Source organism: Centroberyx gerrardi, chromosome 11, assembly GCF_048128805.1.
Source record: "Centroberyx gerrardi isolate f3 chromosome 11, fCenGer3.hap1.cur.20231027, whole genome shotgun sequence".
In the NCBI taxonomy this organism is placed as follows: Eukaryota; Metazoa; Chordata; class Actinopteri; order Beryciformes; family Berycidae; genus Centroberyx; species Centroberyx gerrardi.
Genome location: NC_136007.1, coordinates 12,702,735 through 12,721,299, shown reverse-complemented (window position 1 = coordinate 12,721,299; position 18,565 = coordinate 12,702,735). Strand labels below are relative to the sequence as shown.

General features: G+C 39.1%; 1 protein-coding gene across 1 annotated transcript in view; it reads right to left on the bottom strand.

The window, feature by feature from the left end:
- Positions 1-18,565, bottom strand: part of rxfp2a (relaxin family peptide receptor 2a) — a 40,748-nt gene that overhangs the window by 11,176 nt on the left and 11,007 nt on the right. Inside the window, exons 5-11 of the mRNA XM_071911796.2 lie at positions 16,076-16,147; positions 14,538-14,609; positions 9,997-10,068; positions 7,375-7,449; positions 5,096-5,167; positions 2,880-2,951; positions 1,482-1,556 (exon numbers count right to left, since the gene is read on the bottom strand). Of these exons, the coding sequence (XP_071767897.1) occupies positions 1,482-1,556; positions 2,880-2,951; positions 5,096-5,167; positions 7,375-7,449; positions 9,997-10,068; positions 14,538-14,609; positions 16,076-16,147 (510 nt within the window). The remainder of the gene's footprint in view (positions 1-1,481; positions 1,557-2,879; positions 2,952-5,095; positions 5,168-7,374; positions 7,450-9,996; positions 10,069-14,537; positions 14,610-16,075; positions 16,148-18,565) is intronic.

Here is an 18,565-nt window from a genome sequence, read left to right as displayed (position 1 = left end):
AAAAAACTGACGTGACGGGTCACGAGCTTTGACAAGCCGCTCATCTGTGACAGAGAGTGAGAGGGAGGGAGAGAAAAAGGCTGAAAAAAATCAATGTCCTGCCCTAAACTATATGGTGTAAAGCCACTGGGATATGAGCAGACAGAGATGAAATGCCACCAGTGAAGAAATGCCACACAATCGCTTGGGGTAGATGCCACAACAGGTTTTGTTTACATGATACAAATAGTCTCTCCAGGAAATACTGAAGATGTATTAAATTGAAGATGCTGTAAAATAAATATTAACATTGTCTCATGATAGCTTGCAAGCTCATTGTCCTAATTTACTCTCGTTAAATTTTATGGTAGACTGAAACAGACTGCAGTGCAGTTGTTAATTATGGGCACCGTCTAACCACAAACATCCCACAAATCATTAGGCTGAATAGAAAAACACACACATAAAACAAGGCACCAGTAAACATGTTGTCCCCCACAATTGATGAAGTAACTGTAGCACTCTGTTGTAATTTTGAAAGCTGGACTGCAGCAGTGAGATGCATCACTTCCCCAAGTTTTGTCAGAATCAGATTAGTGGTGTCTGAAATATTGACAACTCAAGTGTGTCGTCATTTTTCTGCCCAAATATAGAATTCCGGATCATAGCCAAAATTCCCCATTCAAAAAACTCAGAGGGTTTTAAAAGATCGTCCCTATTGGACTCAGTGATTGACACATGCTTTTTCCCTTTGGACGTGTGTTTCTCAGTACAAATCCCTGTGTTGAGGACAGAGAAATCGGTTAGTTTAGCATTTCAGGAGGAACTTAAAATCATGTGCTATATACCAAATGCAATCTTTTTCCACATGCAAGGAATACTCCTTTCCCAGTTCTGATCACTGGGAAAAGAATTCTCCATTCAATTGTTCCATAGACAAACTTGTTTTATGATCCGGAAATTTGAATTTTTTTTTTTTTTTTATGACGAAAGCACTTGAGTGGTCTACTGCGTGTGACACATGGGTGAGCAAACTACTTATGTAGTGATCAGTGTAATTTTGAAAATGTGAGAATGCAGTGGTGAGAAACATCATTCGCTAATCCCCATTCCCTGAACAGAGCAATGACACATCATTCCTTTAAGTTTTGTGAAAATCGACGCAACAGATGGACAGATGGATGGACCGGGGGAGAAAAAGACAAAGACTGTGTGAAAAACAAACTCTTTATCTAATGTGTTCAGAAAATTATTCTCTGTGTGATAGCGATTTGGGAAGGGATTCAATTTTCCCAGTTTATTCGCTGCGGGAGACATTAACCTCCTCAGCTAAAGTCGTGTTCTCTGAATCCCACCTTAAACCTTGAGATCTCTGGGGTGTTATTATCCTGAACGTTCTCCATCTCACACCTCAAATGCCCTAATCCCGTCTCAGGTATCATAATCCTCACATAATGAAGTACCTACCTCCTCTCTCTGGGGCCGGACCTTCAGGTACTCACAGTTTGAGGAGGGACTTGGAGAGGCTCTGGAAGGTGTTTTTAGGCAGCTCCCTGATCCTGTTGCTGGATATGTCCCTAAGTGACAGGGAGAGAGAGAGAGAGAGAGAGAGAGAGAGAGAGAGAGAGAGAGAGAGAGATAATGTTGATTCTACAGACAAAAAGGAAGGCAACAAACCCGCAGGTTCACTTCCCTTCACAGTTCACTCATTCATCAAAAAGCATGGATAACTACAAAGTGTGTAAACCAAAGAAGCATAAAGATTTCTTTATCTCCTTACATACAATTAAAAAACACAGATTTCTTCATCTCCACACTTTCCATTAATAACTAGCTGTCGATAAAACTGTTGGCCATTAATGACAGGTGATGGGTTGTTGTTGCTAGAAAATATAATTTTAGAATTTTGTTAAAACTTCTGGTTTCTTTTGCAGGGCTTTAGCAATCACAAATGTCATGCATCTTGGTCTTCACTGTTTACATTAACAAATAAATTTTTTCAGGAACAATAATATTTTTTTATAACACCACATCCATTAAACCTCTATCTATTACCTTGACTCCACTATACAATGTACATGTCCAATTAAGGGACGTCTCTTGACTGGAGGCTGCAGGATACACAAAGAACAAGCTGCATCCCAAACTCATGCTAACTTGCGTGTTGGCAGAAATGTTTTCTCTGAAAAGAAAAACTGTTTCTTCATTGAACACAGCACCAGATTATCATTAACTGGCTACTGGGGGAACTGTCCGAGGATGAATGCAGTCGAACATCAACCTCAGCCAGCAACTAAACTCTATAAATGATCAAATTTGAAAATTAAGATAAAATTGTGAGTGTCATACAACATTCATTCATTCCTACAGCTAGGATTACAGAAAGATCATTTACATAATCCACCAATCCAGAGGTAATCTGATCATATTAACACAGAGCTCTAACTAACATTTTGTAGTGTACAGTAACTTTTATTAGATTTTACTAAGACTAAGAACTAAGTGACACAACAGTGATAAAGCAGTTTTGCTTATCATATTTTAAGTGAATTAGATGAAAACAAGCGTTTTTTCATGATTATCCCTTTAAATTGACATTATTGCTGACTCAGTACCACAGCAAGTTTATAGTGCAACTAATTTGAATTTGGTTGTGAAAAATGCTCAGTATCAGCGATGGGAAATGCAGGTCCCACCGCAAAAGACCATTTATTGTAAAAACAGACATTTCAATTTCCACTGCAATTCATTAAAGCAACTAAACAAACTGCCTCCAAAGGCTCTTATTAATGACTTTGCTTTCTGAGATTTAACTGGACAATTAAAACTTTTCCTAACTTAACTGAATTGATTATGTAAATAGAATGGGAGCGATACAATAAAAGTGGGTTGCGACTCACAGCTCAGCCAGTTTCCACAGAGACTGGAAGGTGTTTTCAGGGACACTTCTGATCCTGTTGTCCATCAGTAAACTAGACGGGACAGAGTTGGTGTCAGAAATGATGCACAGTGGCAGTTCAAACCCCTGTGTGTAGATACAGTTGGATTTAATCTCATTTGTCCCCCAACTTCAGTGTTTTACCCACCATTTGCAATGTCTCAATACAGTATACAGCTACCAATTCCCACAGTTCTCCTTCTGGTCACATTGACTCACACAGTATTTATCCTGGAACACCATGTCAGCTGATTAAAGTTATTATTAAAAAAATGAAAGTTATTAAAAAAATACAAGTTTCTATAAATGCGACTGCCACCGCTCAGTTTGCTTTGATGGATCGAGACGGCAGAATGACAAGGTTATCTGTAAATTGGATACCTGAGCAGAGCAAAGCAAAGCTGCTTTATTAAATATATGATGACACACTGCACAAATTTAACACCCGTCATGGTTCTGCAGCAGTAAAATGACAGAAATGAGCAGAAGGCTTAATAACACTGTCACTTCCCTCTGACTATCTATGTAACCAACTGATTGATCTGTGATTATATGATGACAAATGCCTGTAAAGAGGGAGATGAGACGGAGAAATGTCTGCCACAAAGAGACGTGACACATTTGTTTTGTTTGTAAATGAAACACATGCAGTTAAACAAAGACAAAGTCGCAGTGTGACAGGCAGCCAGGTCGACTGGCCATGTTCAGGTCAGTTAGTGTGTGTGTGACTCAGCCTCCTCCCTGCTCATACAGAGGGGGTAACAGAATACAGAATTAAATCGAAGTGACAAACCTTTGAAGGTTAATCTTACTCCTACTTTAAAGTAGGAAGTATAGAGATAAGGAGAGAATTTAAACTAGGCTGAAATGAAATTAAATAGCTCTGTGTGTGTTTGTCTATGTCAGAGAGAGAGAGAGAGTGAGAGAGAGAGAGAGAGAGAGAGAGAGGAGGTTAGATGAGGAATAAAAGTGAGAAAAATCTTACTATAAGGGATCCGCTTTAACCATTTTTTTTCAGCTAAAAAATTTCAGTTTTCTAACATATAATATCATTTAAATATACTTTTTGAAATTAAATGTAGTTTATTGTAATGCAAGAACCTTATTTACAGTATCCAGCAGCATGATGAAGGGAAGTGGATGAAAAGTGGGCCTGATTTCCACAGTTTCTTGTTTATTTTCGACTGGCCATGCGTTACTAAATTTGGTCCAGAAGAGAATAGGAACATCAAAACCACACAGATTGTTTGTGTATAGAATAAATCCTACAGAATGGGGTGTTTTGTCCGTGTCATCTTTTAGATAAGACCTGAAGGTTATTTAGATTGTTAATGATTTTGACTTCTTTTTCAATGTTCTTTCAACATGTATATTATATATTCAAAACTTTATTTATTTATTATTTCTAATAAACATGCACAAAGGAGTCTTTAAAGCAATATTCCACTTAGTTTTAACATGAGGGTTATTCAGCACTTGAAAACCAGAATATAAACTACTCACCAAGATCAGATGCAGCTGGACGAGTTTGTAGCGTTCGGATTTTTAATTCCCATTCATTTTAATGAGGCCACGAAAATAGCCTGGTCAAGTGGCGGTCAAGTGCCAATAACCCCCATGTTAAAACTAAGTGGAATATTGCTTTAAGAATCTGAAGGCACGCCAAAGATATGCTGAGCAAGCGATCCAGGACTTGTACACAACATAATTAAGCAAATTTTATTCACATGCTGTCTGAAATTCAATATTTGAATTGGTGTGGCTCCAAAAGCTAGCTTATAGGCCTCCAAGTGCCTAAATCTGTCATAGCTGCAATACTGAAGCTGGCACTACCAAGTTCTCCATGTAATTCTCAGTTTTGAAGAGTTATTACCATGTTTATCAGAGGCCAAAATCCAGGGAGTGTCCTTTAAGAAGTGTATAGCTGAGTGTTACAGCTGTGTTTCCATATATCTATACAAATTATGATGTATCAAATTATTACGGCTGAATGGAAATGGAAAATTTTGATAAAGATTTCTTCAATATCAGGTGGACCTTGAGGTGGAAAGGTTTTTTGTTGGTAAAGAAATTCTGAGATAAATAGTGACGGAAACACATTTGTTGAATACATGATGATTTAGTGTACAGATTCAATCACTGTTGTTTTTTTATGAGGTGTTTAAGCATCATACTCACAGAACTTCGAGCTTACTGCAGGTCTTCAAGATGGAGTAGTTGAGAGTTTGAATCTGGTTTCCCTCGAGATCTCTGAGAGAGAAAAGGGGGGGGGGGGGGGGGGGCAGTTAGCATGTACCACAAATCATAGTAACATGTGGTGTTTACAGGTGTGTGTGTGTGTGTGTGTGTGTATGTGTGTGTGCATGTGCATTTGTTTCAGTGAATGATCAGTGAAGTCTATCAAGTGTGTTTCAAACGCACTTAAAAACTGGGAATGAAAAGGAACAAACATACTTTACTGGTGTGTGTGAGAGAGAGAGAGAGAGAAAGAGAGAGAGAGACAGAATGAGAGGGGGAGAGAGAGAGAGAGAGAGAGAGAGAGAGAGAGAGAGAGAGAGAGAGAGGGAGAGAGGCTTTGACTGCTTTGGCATTACAGATAAGTGGAAGTGGAAATTAGCACTGATCAGGTGCATGCTAACGCAGAGCCATAAAAAGCAGCAGATGGCACTGGGGTTGTTGTCAGTCTGGAAGTCGTTCTCCAGTTTGGACTCGCCAGTGCTTAATTTGTAAATGTTGAGTTCCCGGAACACCAAGGGGTCGGTGTGTTCCCACGAGTCGGTCTGGAGGGAAAAGGTTCCGGAACATATCAAGACAACAAGCACATTGGAGGCACGATGGTGCTCAGTGCAGCCATACAGCTTACTGTAGACCTAACAGCCTAAACATTACTAAATGACCGACTGTATGACCTTAGAGCTCCGACTACTGCTGACCTATAACAATATTTGATTATTGCATAGGCTACATAATGCTCATTTTGTCCAAAACGATGGATTTTTACAAACCTGCCCTTCAAGTAGTGGACTAAAGTGGACTATAACTGCGCTGTGCACAACATAAAATGCCCACATACTTGGCTGTGAGATATCCTAATCATACATAAACACATCAAGGAAACTGCAATGGCTTCAACCATTTACCAGACAAATTCTGGTTCAAGTAGTAATAATATTCAATACAAATACTTTCATAGGATATCTATTTTGAACGTAGGAAACAATGTCAGTGAATAATGAAATGACAGAAATAAAATGCAGCTAGAAGTCGACCTAAATGTGCACACTCAGCTGGACCGCGCTGGTTTTGAAATGCCCACATTGATGTGAGGCTTACAGCCCTTCACTCAACCAATTATATTACCAATTATTTCTGGACACTCAACATAACATGTGCAATGTCCCACATATTTAACTGTGGGACTTACAGGTCCGCACTCCAAATAAGTTCTGTTTTCATCTATGCAAATATGAATTTAGATGTTATTGTCCCAGCAGAGAACAGTTTACAAACAAAAAAAACACGCTTACCTTGTCTAATTTTCCAAAAATAGTCCACACAGCGGACATATGGACAGCAAATTCAACTGTCTTTTAGCCATGACGATGTCTGAAGTTTACCATAACACACTCTGCAGAGCAGCTCACTCATGTGACGTGATTACTATGCGCTTGTTACTAATCACCTGTCTTCATATGGAAATGAGCCAATTCGGTTTTTGGAAGGCAGGGAAAAGGAAGAGTCAACTATTGGGATTATTACATGGCAGACAAAAAAAAAAAAAAAAAATGTCATGCCACCAGAGGTGCCGGGTCCATGCAAATAAATACCGGAATGCAAGTAGTCCAAAACTGCGAGGTGCCGGATCCTGTTCCGGCAGCATCTGGCACAAATTAAGCACTGGGACTCGCTGAACAGAAATAGCTGGTCAGGCTGACCGATCACTGTGACACCGGCTGAGGACACTTCACTCCTCATCTGCCCAGGAGGACCACTCATCTGATCCTCACATATTCAGCTCTGCAGCCATCTGCCACCTCCATCTATCAGCCTCACTCTTATTCTCTACTACACCACCAGCCAAAAGTATTTCACATTTTAGAATAATAGTAAAGACATCAAAACTATGAAATAACACAAATGGAATGGAATGACCAAAAAAGTGTTAAACAAATCAAAACTATCTTATATTTTAGATTCTTTAAAGTAGCCGCCCTTTGCCTTGATGGAGAGGCAAAGGCTTTGGAAAGAAATTCATACACAGGCATCAACTTCACTATTTATATTTGTCTAAGAAACAAATTTCAAGCAGTTAAGCATAAGCCTTTAGATCACAATGGCTTTAAGATAATAGTACATTCAATCAGGTGTGTCCAAACTTTTGACTGGTAGTGTATGTACACACACACACACACACACACACACACACACACACACACACTCTGTCAGAGTAGACTCACAGCCAGTCCAAAGCAGGCATGTGTTGACAGAAGCTGGGATGAGAAAGGTGCTGCAGCGAGGTGTCCACCATGGATCTGAGGAGAGAGAAAAGACTTATGAGGACAGACAGACAGACACACACACACACACACACACACACACACGTAAACAAGGAGAGAATGAGTGTGGGACGACAAGACAGCAAGACACAGACAGAGAGAGATAGAGTGAGAAATGTGCAGAGACTCCACTAGGTGACACATTGTGGTAAACACACTGCAAATCTGGAAGGCAAAAGAACTGACACTTGGGGAGGAACTTTACTTTACTGGGGAGGAACAAAGCTGACAAACGTCATCAGTTTATTAAGAAGGATAAACTGTATAGGTCAGCAGAGCAGTGACTAAACTACTAGACCAAATACTCATTCATGTGCAAATGGCTGATCTCTCTCCCTGAACGTCTTATGTTGGCGTTCCATTTAACTTCAAAAAGTACGACAGAAAATATAAATGTGAAAGACGAACAAACGAAAATGGTGCAGAGGGATCCCATATCCGAGGGCAGCCCCTTCCGTTTAAAAACTAAACTTTCTTTCCAGGCTTAACTAAATCGAGCTAAATCTCTCTAGGAGCAGAGAAGCCAGTTATAGTCTCAAACCTCCCGCTGTTTTCAGATAAAAGAACCGGAGGTAAACTTCATTATATCGGGTGGTAAAATAGATTTCAGGCAGATGTGAGGAGAGGGGAATGCACCAGAGACGAGGGATTCTCCCCCGATGCCGCAGATGAATGGAGAAACCCATTTGCGGCAAAGTGAGTGACACACGATCATTATCTAACGATTATTCCTGGAAGAGAGAAGCACACTTTTGAAGGAGCAGACAGAGAACGACGGTCCATTCACAAGGTATTTCTTTCCTTCTAAAGCACAAGCATGAGAAGGAAATATATTAGAAATGGATGCAGAAAGAAAGGCTTATTGTTATGGACAGAGTAAAAAAAACAAAATACAGAGAGGTTGAGTCGAGCAGAGAAAGAAAAACAGAGAAGAGCAGAGGGCAGGTAGGTGCGAATGAGACAGTGTCAAGGGACGTAAACAGAGATGTAAACAGAGACAAAGACTGGGAGAACAAAAGAGTGTAATCTTGTTATTGTATATATTTGAAGGTTGATCCCAAAGAAGGGCACTGAAGGAGAGATTGGAGAGAGGGAAGGAAAGTGAGAAAAGCAGCGATAGAGAGAGACAAAGACAGATGAAGACAGAGAGAGGATGGGGGCGGTGATACCAAGTGTGCATGTGAATCTTTTGAAGGGAAAAAAGGAAAGGAGTAAAAAGATGAAAGTTAAATGCATTATTCATGAGGTAAAGGAAGAACTTTGACTGGCGCCGATCCATTCTAATGTAAATAAGAAGACACGGTCCACTGCTTTAGGAGTTATTGGCCTGTGAAATGAAATGAAATTACATGGAATGAATGCACAAGATGACACTGACAGGCGGTCTAAACTCTCGACCCCAAATGATTCACTCCACTGACCTCCTCATCACCTGCTCATTACAACAGAAATGGTTGAGCATGAAACGAGGTACGAAGATTACAAATATTGATTATCCAGGGAGTAAAACGGGAAGAGATCAAGACATTTCATTCCTGTAAAATGTCTGAGTATGTGGAGGAAAATCTATGAGAGAAATTGGTGTGAAAAGTTCCAGTGTGCCTCACAGCTTGAAAGTCTTCAAACTTACTCGACACAAACACTGGCAAACCGATTTTTTGCTGCATTAAGCATAATGATACATAAAAGCAGATTAGAGGATTTTTTTTCATAATACTACTACTTGTGAAAGGGATTTCTACATATACGATATATGTTTAGTAAGTAAGTAAAGTTTATTTGTGTAGCACCTTTCACAGATACAGAATCACAAAGTGCTTTACAATATTAAAAAGTAGCAATAACAACAGACAGCACAGTGCCTACAAATTAAAATAACAGCAACAACAGACAAAAACAGGAACAAAGACACACATACAAGTACAGTATAAAGGACAAAAGTTCCAAATACAGACGAGGAAATAAAACCAATAAGAGCAAATAAAATCAAATGGAACTTAGAGAATAATTGGTTTATCATGTTTGTGAGTTTTAAGGTGGACAGCAACAAAACATTTTATGCCACGGAATTCATGTTTGAACTTTGTTTGAGGTCCTCATGTGTGTACAAATAAAAAAACAGGAACAAAAAGGGAGAGCTTAATTCCAAAATGCTATATCCATTTTTTCGACTTGAATTCCACCTCAGAAACCGAAAAATATTGATGATTCCATGTTTGCACTTTGTCTTCAGATCTCTTCAAGTAGATCAACTAAAATGTTTGCTTTTCTATAATGAGTTTTCCTTTGAAGTCAGCAATCATTTTGTAGGAGCATGTGTCACTTTCTTTCAAAGGGTGGATTGTTTTTTTTTTAATCAAAACTCTTCAAAGTTGAAAATGACAATCGGTGGCGCACTGCTGCAATCTCATAACTTCATTGAAATCGGCGAGGACAGATACTGTTGCACTCGCTTTGGCATAAGAAATCAGTGACAGCCAGCACTCTGTATAGTGGATTATGAAGGAAATAGTTTCTACTCACAGGTACATGAGGGACTGGAGCCCGATGAAGGTGTCATGAGACAAGCTCCTCAGCGGGTTATGATCCAACACCCTGCAAAAAAAGACTCTGTCTCACATTACAAACATCACATTGAACTTCACATCACATCATCTCGTTTGGGCCCAGTTGTCAAGGTGTTCGATGATTTTTTTTTCAGGTGATCAGCGTTTTTTAACGATTTTTTTAATGGATTGTTTCCTTAGAAATTAGAACCACATTCTCTGGTATCAGAACAATAATCTCAAATTGGTCTTCTTTCATACACACTACAGCTAAAGGTCAGTTTACATGATTGCATTTTTTTGCAGGGGGGCACTAATGTGGGAGAACTTGTACTTGGATAATTCAAACAAATAATAAAATCAAAGACTAGTAGTTGACTTGGAACATCTTTAATCCTTGACAGCCTTGTGAAGAAAATTTTACTTTAAATGCCTTGAATCACATATAATTTATTAGTTGTAAATCAGTGTCCCAATGTCTATTTGGTGTGCATACTCTAAGCAAGGTTAAGATTGATGATTGACTAAAATAGGTTATGAGAGATTGTAATTGACTCCTGGTAGAATTGTTACTCTGTTCTGTTCTTATTAAGGAGAGAAGCTGTTATTTCACTTATTTCACTAATATCTATCTACACTTAGATAGTGGGCGTTATTCCTTGACTGTCTTGATTTAGGCAGATAGCAGTTTTGCTTATTGAAACATCTTCTCAGGGCAGAATCTGTTATGATTGGTCCGATCAGGCGACCAATCATAACAGTTTCTGCCCTGAGAAGACGTTTCAATAAGCAAAACTGCTTGATTTAGTCTGGTTTGGATTTATCCCAAAAAACCTACAACATACATTAGTGGCAATATTGCATGACCTGGAATAAAACTAAACTTACATTTCTTCTCATTTAACTCTAATTTTAGATTGGAGATGGAGTTGAAACCTTGTTGTAGGTTTGTTTTGTGGCCAAGCCAGTGTTGTTAATATCATCTGGAAATTGCAGAGGAACTACAGTGTCACTGTGTCAGGCACTCTTGTATACTGAGAAAAAATGTCTGGAGCCTTTCCACCAATACACTTTGTGTCTTATCTTATGAAGCAGCTTAAAACACAGTAATAAAGTCCAATGACGGATAGTCCTTGAAGCAAAATAGCACAATCAAGTGCATCGAGGGCCTTTCACAGGTTTCTAAATAAGGCAGGGCAATGTTGTTGCTTTTTTGTTTTTGTTTTGTCAAGTGAATAATTTCTCTTTTACGATGCAGCGGAGACGATGCTATGACTAAACCAAAACCCAAAAGACCAAGAGTAATCTGGATAAAAAGGTCAGAGGATGTGAATTATTCAGGGATTTCAAGACTTTAGCTTAACTCTTGAACTGGGATGAACGTTATGGAGGCCGTTGGGTATTGCTCCCTTGTAAAGAGGAAGTGCATTGGCTGACTTCCATATCATCGGGGTTATTCTGGAGATACTGGTCAAACTGAAGATGAGTCAGTGGCTCAGCTTTCTGATGAGCAGATGGATTCAGAAGGGACAAAACAAACGTATCAGCAGATATCGACTGTTGTCCCCCACAGTGAAATTGGGGGGGACAATGGATCGGTTTCTGTTTCTCTGCTCATTTGTCAGGTAGTTTGTCCATTTATCCATCACACACATCATCTCAGTTTACGGCTGACTGGGTTTTCACCAAGCATGGGGGAATGATGCATCTGGCCACTGTGTTCTCGCATTTACAAAATTACACTGATTAGCTTACTGAGCTTTTTTAAATAATGGTCGTACATTTAGTTCTGAGCTGTCTGTAATGGAACAAATCAGGAGCTAAGACTTTAAATCTAGCCTTAGACTTTGCTGTGTGTGATTCTGAGTTCAAAGTTATACCAGGGGTTGTTTGTGTCCTTCACTGTCAGTAGTTTAAAAAGGAGCATGCTTATTCAGTACAGGTAAATAGAAATCTCTTGGGGATATACAATAGGAAACACCACCTGGTTTCATCTACAAAACAAGCTGAAAGGTATACGTATCACATTTCTTATGATTGCTTTTAAAAATGAAGCGAACCTGAGGTTTTGCCTTGGGTAATATAATATCTCTCAACACAAACAGTAATACTGTAAAGGAATATTATCAAGTGTGCAAAGTCTTTTCTATTAGGATGAGTTGGTCAGATTTAATACATTGAAAACTAATTTTAATTTACCAGATATTCGAGGCAATCAGATCACGTAATCAAGATCAAGTAATTTGAATGAGGAATAAAGGACAAAACTAATGTGATTCATAACACGAGTCACAGTTTGTTACCTAACATTTTAGTAGTCATGCTTATCCTGCAGCACGCACCTACTTCATTAGTTTATATCAACAGAGCAGACTAGAATGGGTAACTTTTTTCAAACAGAGGTGTTCAGGATTACCATGACCTACATGCCCAGTGAACAAGTCTAAAGTACAAGTAAAAAGTTAAAGTAAAAACCTGACCTTCGATACTCTAACATATCATCTCATATCATACTCTATATCATCAATCTGTGATGTTCAATACATCCCAGGTGTTATTTTGAGATTAAGTGTTGCAATTTTCCAACTTTCCCTCAACCTGCGTCGTCTACCTCTACTTCAATTAGTGGTTTCCTATGTTTCCCATAATGCCTTTCAGCAACCCACAGAGAACAGGTGTGAACTTGTTGCATTTAGTTGTGGGTTGTACATGACGACATTAAAGTTAACTTGATATTGAGTGTTGACTATTCTGTGGATATATTTTTTCAAATATTGAAACCAGTGGTTGTAAATTGTTCTTCTTCTTCCAGTAGTCACAAATATATCCTTCCATGTGCTTTTACTTGTTTGCTTTACAAGTTATTGAAGGTGGAAAAATAAATATCCACCGAATATCCAATATCAAGCTACCTTTTCTCTGTTTTTTTACGTGTGGGTGGAGAGAGCAACAGTGACAGCCATAACTGTTGTTGCCAGTTGCAAAAAAGTGAGCGTCGCTCCCCTTACACAAAATGCAACAAAATGCTTCTCCTACAATGGATTTCTCCCTGGTTGAACGTCGGTGCACAATGGTGAGTTTAGAAAGAAGCCTTTGCTCTTTGACTGAAATTTTTCTCCTATTAAACTCCATTGTAGCTGCTCTGGAAATATCTTGTTGTGACGTTATTTCATTTATCTTTGCCAATTATCCACGAGAAAAAGAAAAATACACCACCAAACCACAAAATGGACCCAGAAATCCAAGGAATTCATTCAGTAGAATTGAGAGCTTGATGTCACCAGCCCCCTGCTCGCTTCAGGGTATCCCAACTAACTCTGACAACAAGTGTCTTCTTCTGTCTTCTTTTGAACATAGAACAGCTATAGGCGTTCTATGTTCAGAAGAAGACAGGTTGTTGTCAGAGTTAGTTGGGATACCGAGTTAGTACCGAGTTAGTTGGGATACTGAGTTAGTTGGGATACCGAGTTAGTACCGAGTTAGTTGGGATACTGAGTTAGTTGGGATACCGAGTTAGTACCGAGTTAGTTGGGATACTAACTCTAACAACAAGCTGTCTTCTTCTGAACATAGAACAGCTATAGGTGTTCTATGTTCAGAAGAAGACACTTGTTGTCAGAGTTAGTTGGGATACCCTGAAGCGGGCAGGGGCTGGTGACATCAAGCTCTCAATTCTACTGAATGAATTCCTTACATTGGAGAGACATGCTGAGCTCTTAGCTTCCATAAAACTGTCAATAAAAGTGACGTCAACAGCACTGCAGAAGGCCTTTAGTTTGCTACTGGGTTAATGTAAAAATCTGGACCTATCATAAAATCCACTTCCCCAAGCTTGCTTTTGCTCCAATTAGATCATCCGTTTTTGGTTTTATGGTACTCCTGAGTCAAATGTGATTTCAGCTCACATGGAAACTAAGAGTCACCCCAGGAAGCTGACTCTAATTTATGATTCATTATGGTTAAATTTAAATACAGCTCCCCTCCCCTGCTCCCAACCTATTAGATTTTAAGTCTACCTAGGGGTTTATTTTCGGGAGTGAGCACGCTCCCTTTTGAAGAGGAAATCCACAAGGAATTTCAACAAGCCTACAAGGAATTTCTAAAATAGGCATGTACGTATATCTTGTAGACAGCAAAATAAAAAAACTATATTAAAAGAAAACAGACCGACTGCCCCATACAGATACATCATGACTACCAGAAACATTTATCAGCCTCTATTCTGTGAACAGTGGGCTCAAAACACACAGAATTAGGATTACAAATGTGTGTAGAGAGAGAGAGAGAGGGGGGGGGGGGGGAGAGAGAGAGAGAGAGAGAGAGAGAGGGTGCATGTCTATTTACACAGTCAAGCAGTGTTTCTCCATGTATGTTCCTATATGACCAATGTAATTATATTGTTACCACAATCATTTGTGATTTGCACACATACTCTCGTATATTGGCACGATATAAGAGTGTATTGATGTATGTATGTGTGTGTGTGTGTGTGTGTGTGTGTGTGTGTGTGCTACTCACAACCACTGTAATTGATGGAGATCCCTGAACACACCAGGACTAAGGCAGGATATCAAGTTCTTACTGAGAAACCTGGGAGGATGAGCGACAGGGAGAGAAAGGGGGGAAGGTTGAAGATGCATCTAATTTCTAATCTAGTTTCTCTAACTCTCAAAGACCCAACTGAGAGCTGGATGAGAAACTGACACAACTAATCCTTTTGCAGTCAGTTCTAGCCTTCCCTTCGCTAACAGTAAAACAAAAAACGTAGCATTTTGTTCTCTTTGCTAAATCTCTTAATGCAAACATTCATAGTGCGCAATGTGGTTATCTCAACTTCATAAGGAACATGCTCATTTATAGATATACAGAACACAAGTACACTACATGTCAGTACTTGATCTCCTGTTTGACAGCAGCAAACTGGCTAAAGCACCAACAGACAATCATATGAACCAGAGGGATAGCTGTGGTTTTTTGTTTTGTTTTTGTCAACTGCTTAGTGAAGAAATTAATGAAGAGTGGAGTGATGCGTGTATGCTTTTATAAGATAATTAAGCTGAGTATTGTTCAATAGAGCAGTACCATAATCCACAGTACAGTATATACAGTGCAAGGTTTTAAAGTACTGTACAAAGAGACAGTTATAGACAGCCAAATCTAGAATCATCTCACTCTGTGGCAAAGTCCTGTACAACTTAGTGATTATATTTACAGTATTATATCTATAAGTCTTATATCTTATATTTCATATAGTCTTGGGTCGACACTTGTAAACAACATAACTTGGTTAGAGAAACCCAGATAAGATCAACCGCGGTTAAGATGTCTCACTTACTCTGATATTAGATGGGTTACTGTGGCATGTAAACATCTTACTATTTTCACTTTTGGTTTTCACTATCTGTGCAATCTGACTCGCACGCCGTTATGGGGATATTTTATATATATGTAATGTCAACAAAAAACATGTCAGTAAGCAGTACTTACTATTACTATTATGATCATAATTTCTTTCTCCTGTATCAAAACTAACCAACTATTGCTCAGTCAAAGAGGGAGAGGGAAGCTGCCGGCTGCACCTTTTCTTACTTTTTTGCTACTGTTTTTTTTTGTTCCAGCTGTGGGCGCCAGCGGGACGTCACAGGTGGAATATTCTGCTAATTGGTTTATTCATAGTAACAAGGTATCAAAAATTCCATGTATATAGCTTAAGACTCACATATAGTCAATGACTGTGGCATTATCACTGCCAGCGTTAAGGGTTTCATTCCTGCTGGGGATTTTATATCTTGCTATCAGTCTCAGTAGTGTTATGACGGCTGTCAGATCCTCGTTTTAAATCTCTCTGTCTTTTGTATAGGACGTGCTTTATAAATTAATAAATAGGATTGATTGATTGCTCTCTGTCCATTCTCCATTCCAGGCAGCCAGAGAGAGAAAGCGTGTCAGACATCGATGTGAAAGTAAGAATAAAGTGAACTGAAGGAAAAATATGCATATAGCTTTTAAAACAGGGACCACTACCACTTCATTGCTGAGGTAAGCAGGGTACTCACAACCTGTTTAGCTTGTACAGGCCACTGAAGGCATGTCTGGATATGGTCTGGAGGCTGTTGTTCTGCAGGAACCTGAGAACAGCAAAAAAACAACAAATACAAAACAGGAATTTATAATAAGGAATATGATAAATTGCTCTTTCATTTGCAACTCTACCCCTCTATCCTTTGACACTCTCTCTCTCTCTCTCTCTCTCTCTCTAATAATAGGCTGTCATTTCATCATCCACTACCTGGCCTTTTCTTTCTCTTTTTCCACTCCACTAAGAAAGACAAGATAATACTCATCAGCATATTCTCCCCATCTAGACACAAATAAGACTCCTCCTGCAGGGTACAACCAATTGTTAAGATGCAAATTATGACAGTTAAAAACACATTATTAACAAATGACCATTGACCCGTTGTGCTGGTGCGGATAGTTGTGTGAACTTTAAAACTTTCCATCAACTTTAGGACTGCGAGGCTGTGTTTGTGAATATGTATGTGTCCCCTATTATCGTTTCCACAGTGAAAGCCATTTTATAAAAATGACTTGTCATTGTCCATGTTTTTGTTTTGTCCCAGCACCTGTTGCACGCCCAGCCGTCACAGTGGAGGATTCCTCACTGAACTGGAACACCCAAGGTTTCTGCCATTTTTTTTTTTCCTAATTAGTTTTCTTAGGAGTTTTTCCTTGTCTTCACTGAGGGTCTAAGGCTGGTGGTGCCGGGTATTCTAGGCTAGATCGGCCTGTTGATTTTGTGTCTTGTGCTTTGTTTTGTTTCCTTGTGTTTTATTTTGTATGCATACTGTGTTGCATCATTGTTTTGTGATTGATTGTTAATTAGTTAAATCTATGTAGACTCGTTCTCTGTAAAGTCCTTTGAGACATGCTTTGTGAAAATATGAGTATCACTTGTAACTCAGTAGACGTTTTAGTGGCACATTATAGTCACTTGATAGGAAGTTGAGTATTAACATTGGACTAACCCAAAGTCTCATGAGACTCCACAAAGAACCACTTGACACACAGCAGAGGGTGATCACCTCGAATTGATTTTGTTTCTAAAGGGAGCCGCATCCCGCAGCTAAAACCAACCGCTTGTCTCTCCCCGCCCTGCGGCAACCTGCATCACTCCAGCTGGCCTCAAATCCCCCTATTCTACTGTTGCACTCATTGTAAGTCACTCTGGATAAGAGCATCACCTAAAGTGCAATGTGTGTGTGTGTGTGCCAGAATGTGTAGATTGGGTAGCCAGAAAATGTACGGCTATCCAATGTTTTGTTGCCAGGAGAGCGGAGAGCAGTTAAGCTATGAAATCACCATAATTTGACACCTCTGTAGCCTGAACAATTCACCCTCTATACGTTTTATGGTGTATTTCCCATATGGCTGCAAGACCTTATTAACATAAACTGATGATCCATTTGAAGTAGTTAATTAGTTAATCACACTGCAGGTTGTGTATATTCCTAAACAAACTCAGGTTTCATATACAATGCCATTTTTACCAGGCTTTGCAGACAACATGCCACATTGAGTCAATTTTTTCAGAAGCAAGTCTCATAAATCATCAAATCAAACAAAAGTACAAATCACACTCCTCAGCTCAGCATACAAAAGAAAAGAAAACAAAACAAAACATGACCTGCATTTTCAATACAATTTCTTTCTTCCTCTGATGTAGCATCTTCCCTGTTTCTAGAGCTAATAGTAATTAAATTCTACTAGTCTAAGCTCCCAAAGGCAAGTTTGTTCCAAAGCCTGGAAACCTGTCATGTAACATCAATCGGTGATGTTCAATGCATCCCAGGAGTTATTTCATGATGAAGTGTTTATCATGTAGTGTTTTGGGGCACCCACTTCCCCTCAACTTGCCTCATTTTCTTCTACTTCAGTTAGTGATTTCCCAAAATGCCTATTGACAAACCCAGGAGAAGGGGCATGAGCTTCTTGCATCCAGCTGTTGGATTTATGCTTGGTATGGAGATTTGAGAAAGTTGGATCCATATCTTAGGTTTAATCCGTCAAGCAAATGGACCAAGTTTTCATTGATAAAAAACTACAAACACTGCCTATAGATTTGGTGAAGCTTTTAGGTGAAGTGGATTCAAGGCTATAGATGCCATGGTAATAACAGAATGACCAAGGATAGTCTGGAGATCTTGTAATCGCTGTGTCACAGGTGACACATGCATTTTACTTATGATGCTTTTAACACCTCAAGCGGAAATACAGGAGAGATGGACAACAAGCGCACCAGCAGGCTGACATCACTGTTATCAAGTTATAAGAGTTTGCCAAACTGCTGGAGTCCCACAAAACTAAAAATATATTTATTTTGTTCGGCAAAAGGCTGAAATTTTTTTCGTAGCTTTCATAATCATGCAATTTTGGGTGGTCAAAATTAGTTACGCTTTTTTGGATCTGCAACCAAACCATCTGAGAGCAGATCTCCCCTACCAAACCCAGTACAAGCAAAGATTTATTATTTATTCTGAAACCCA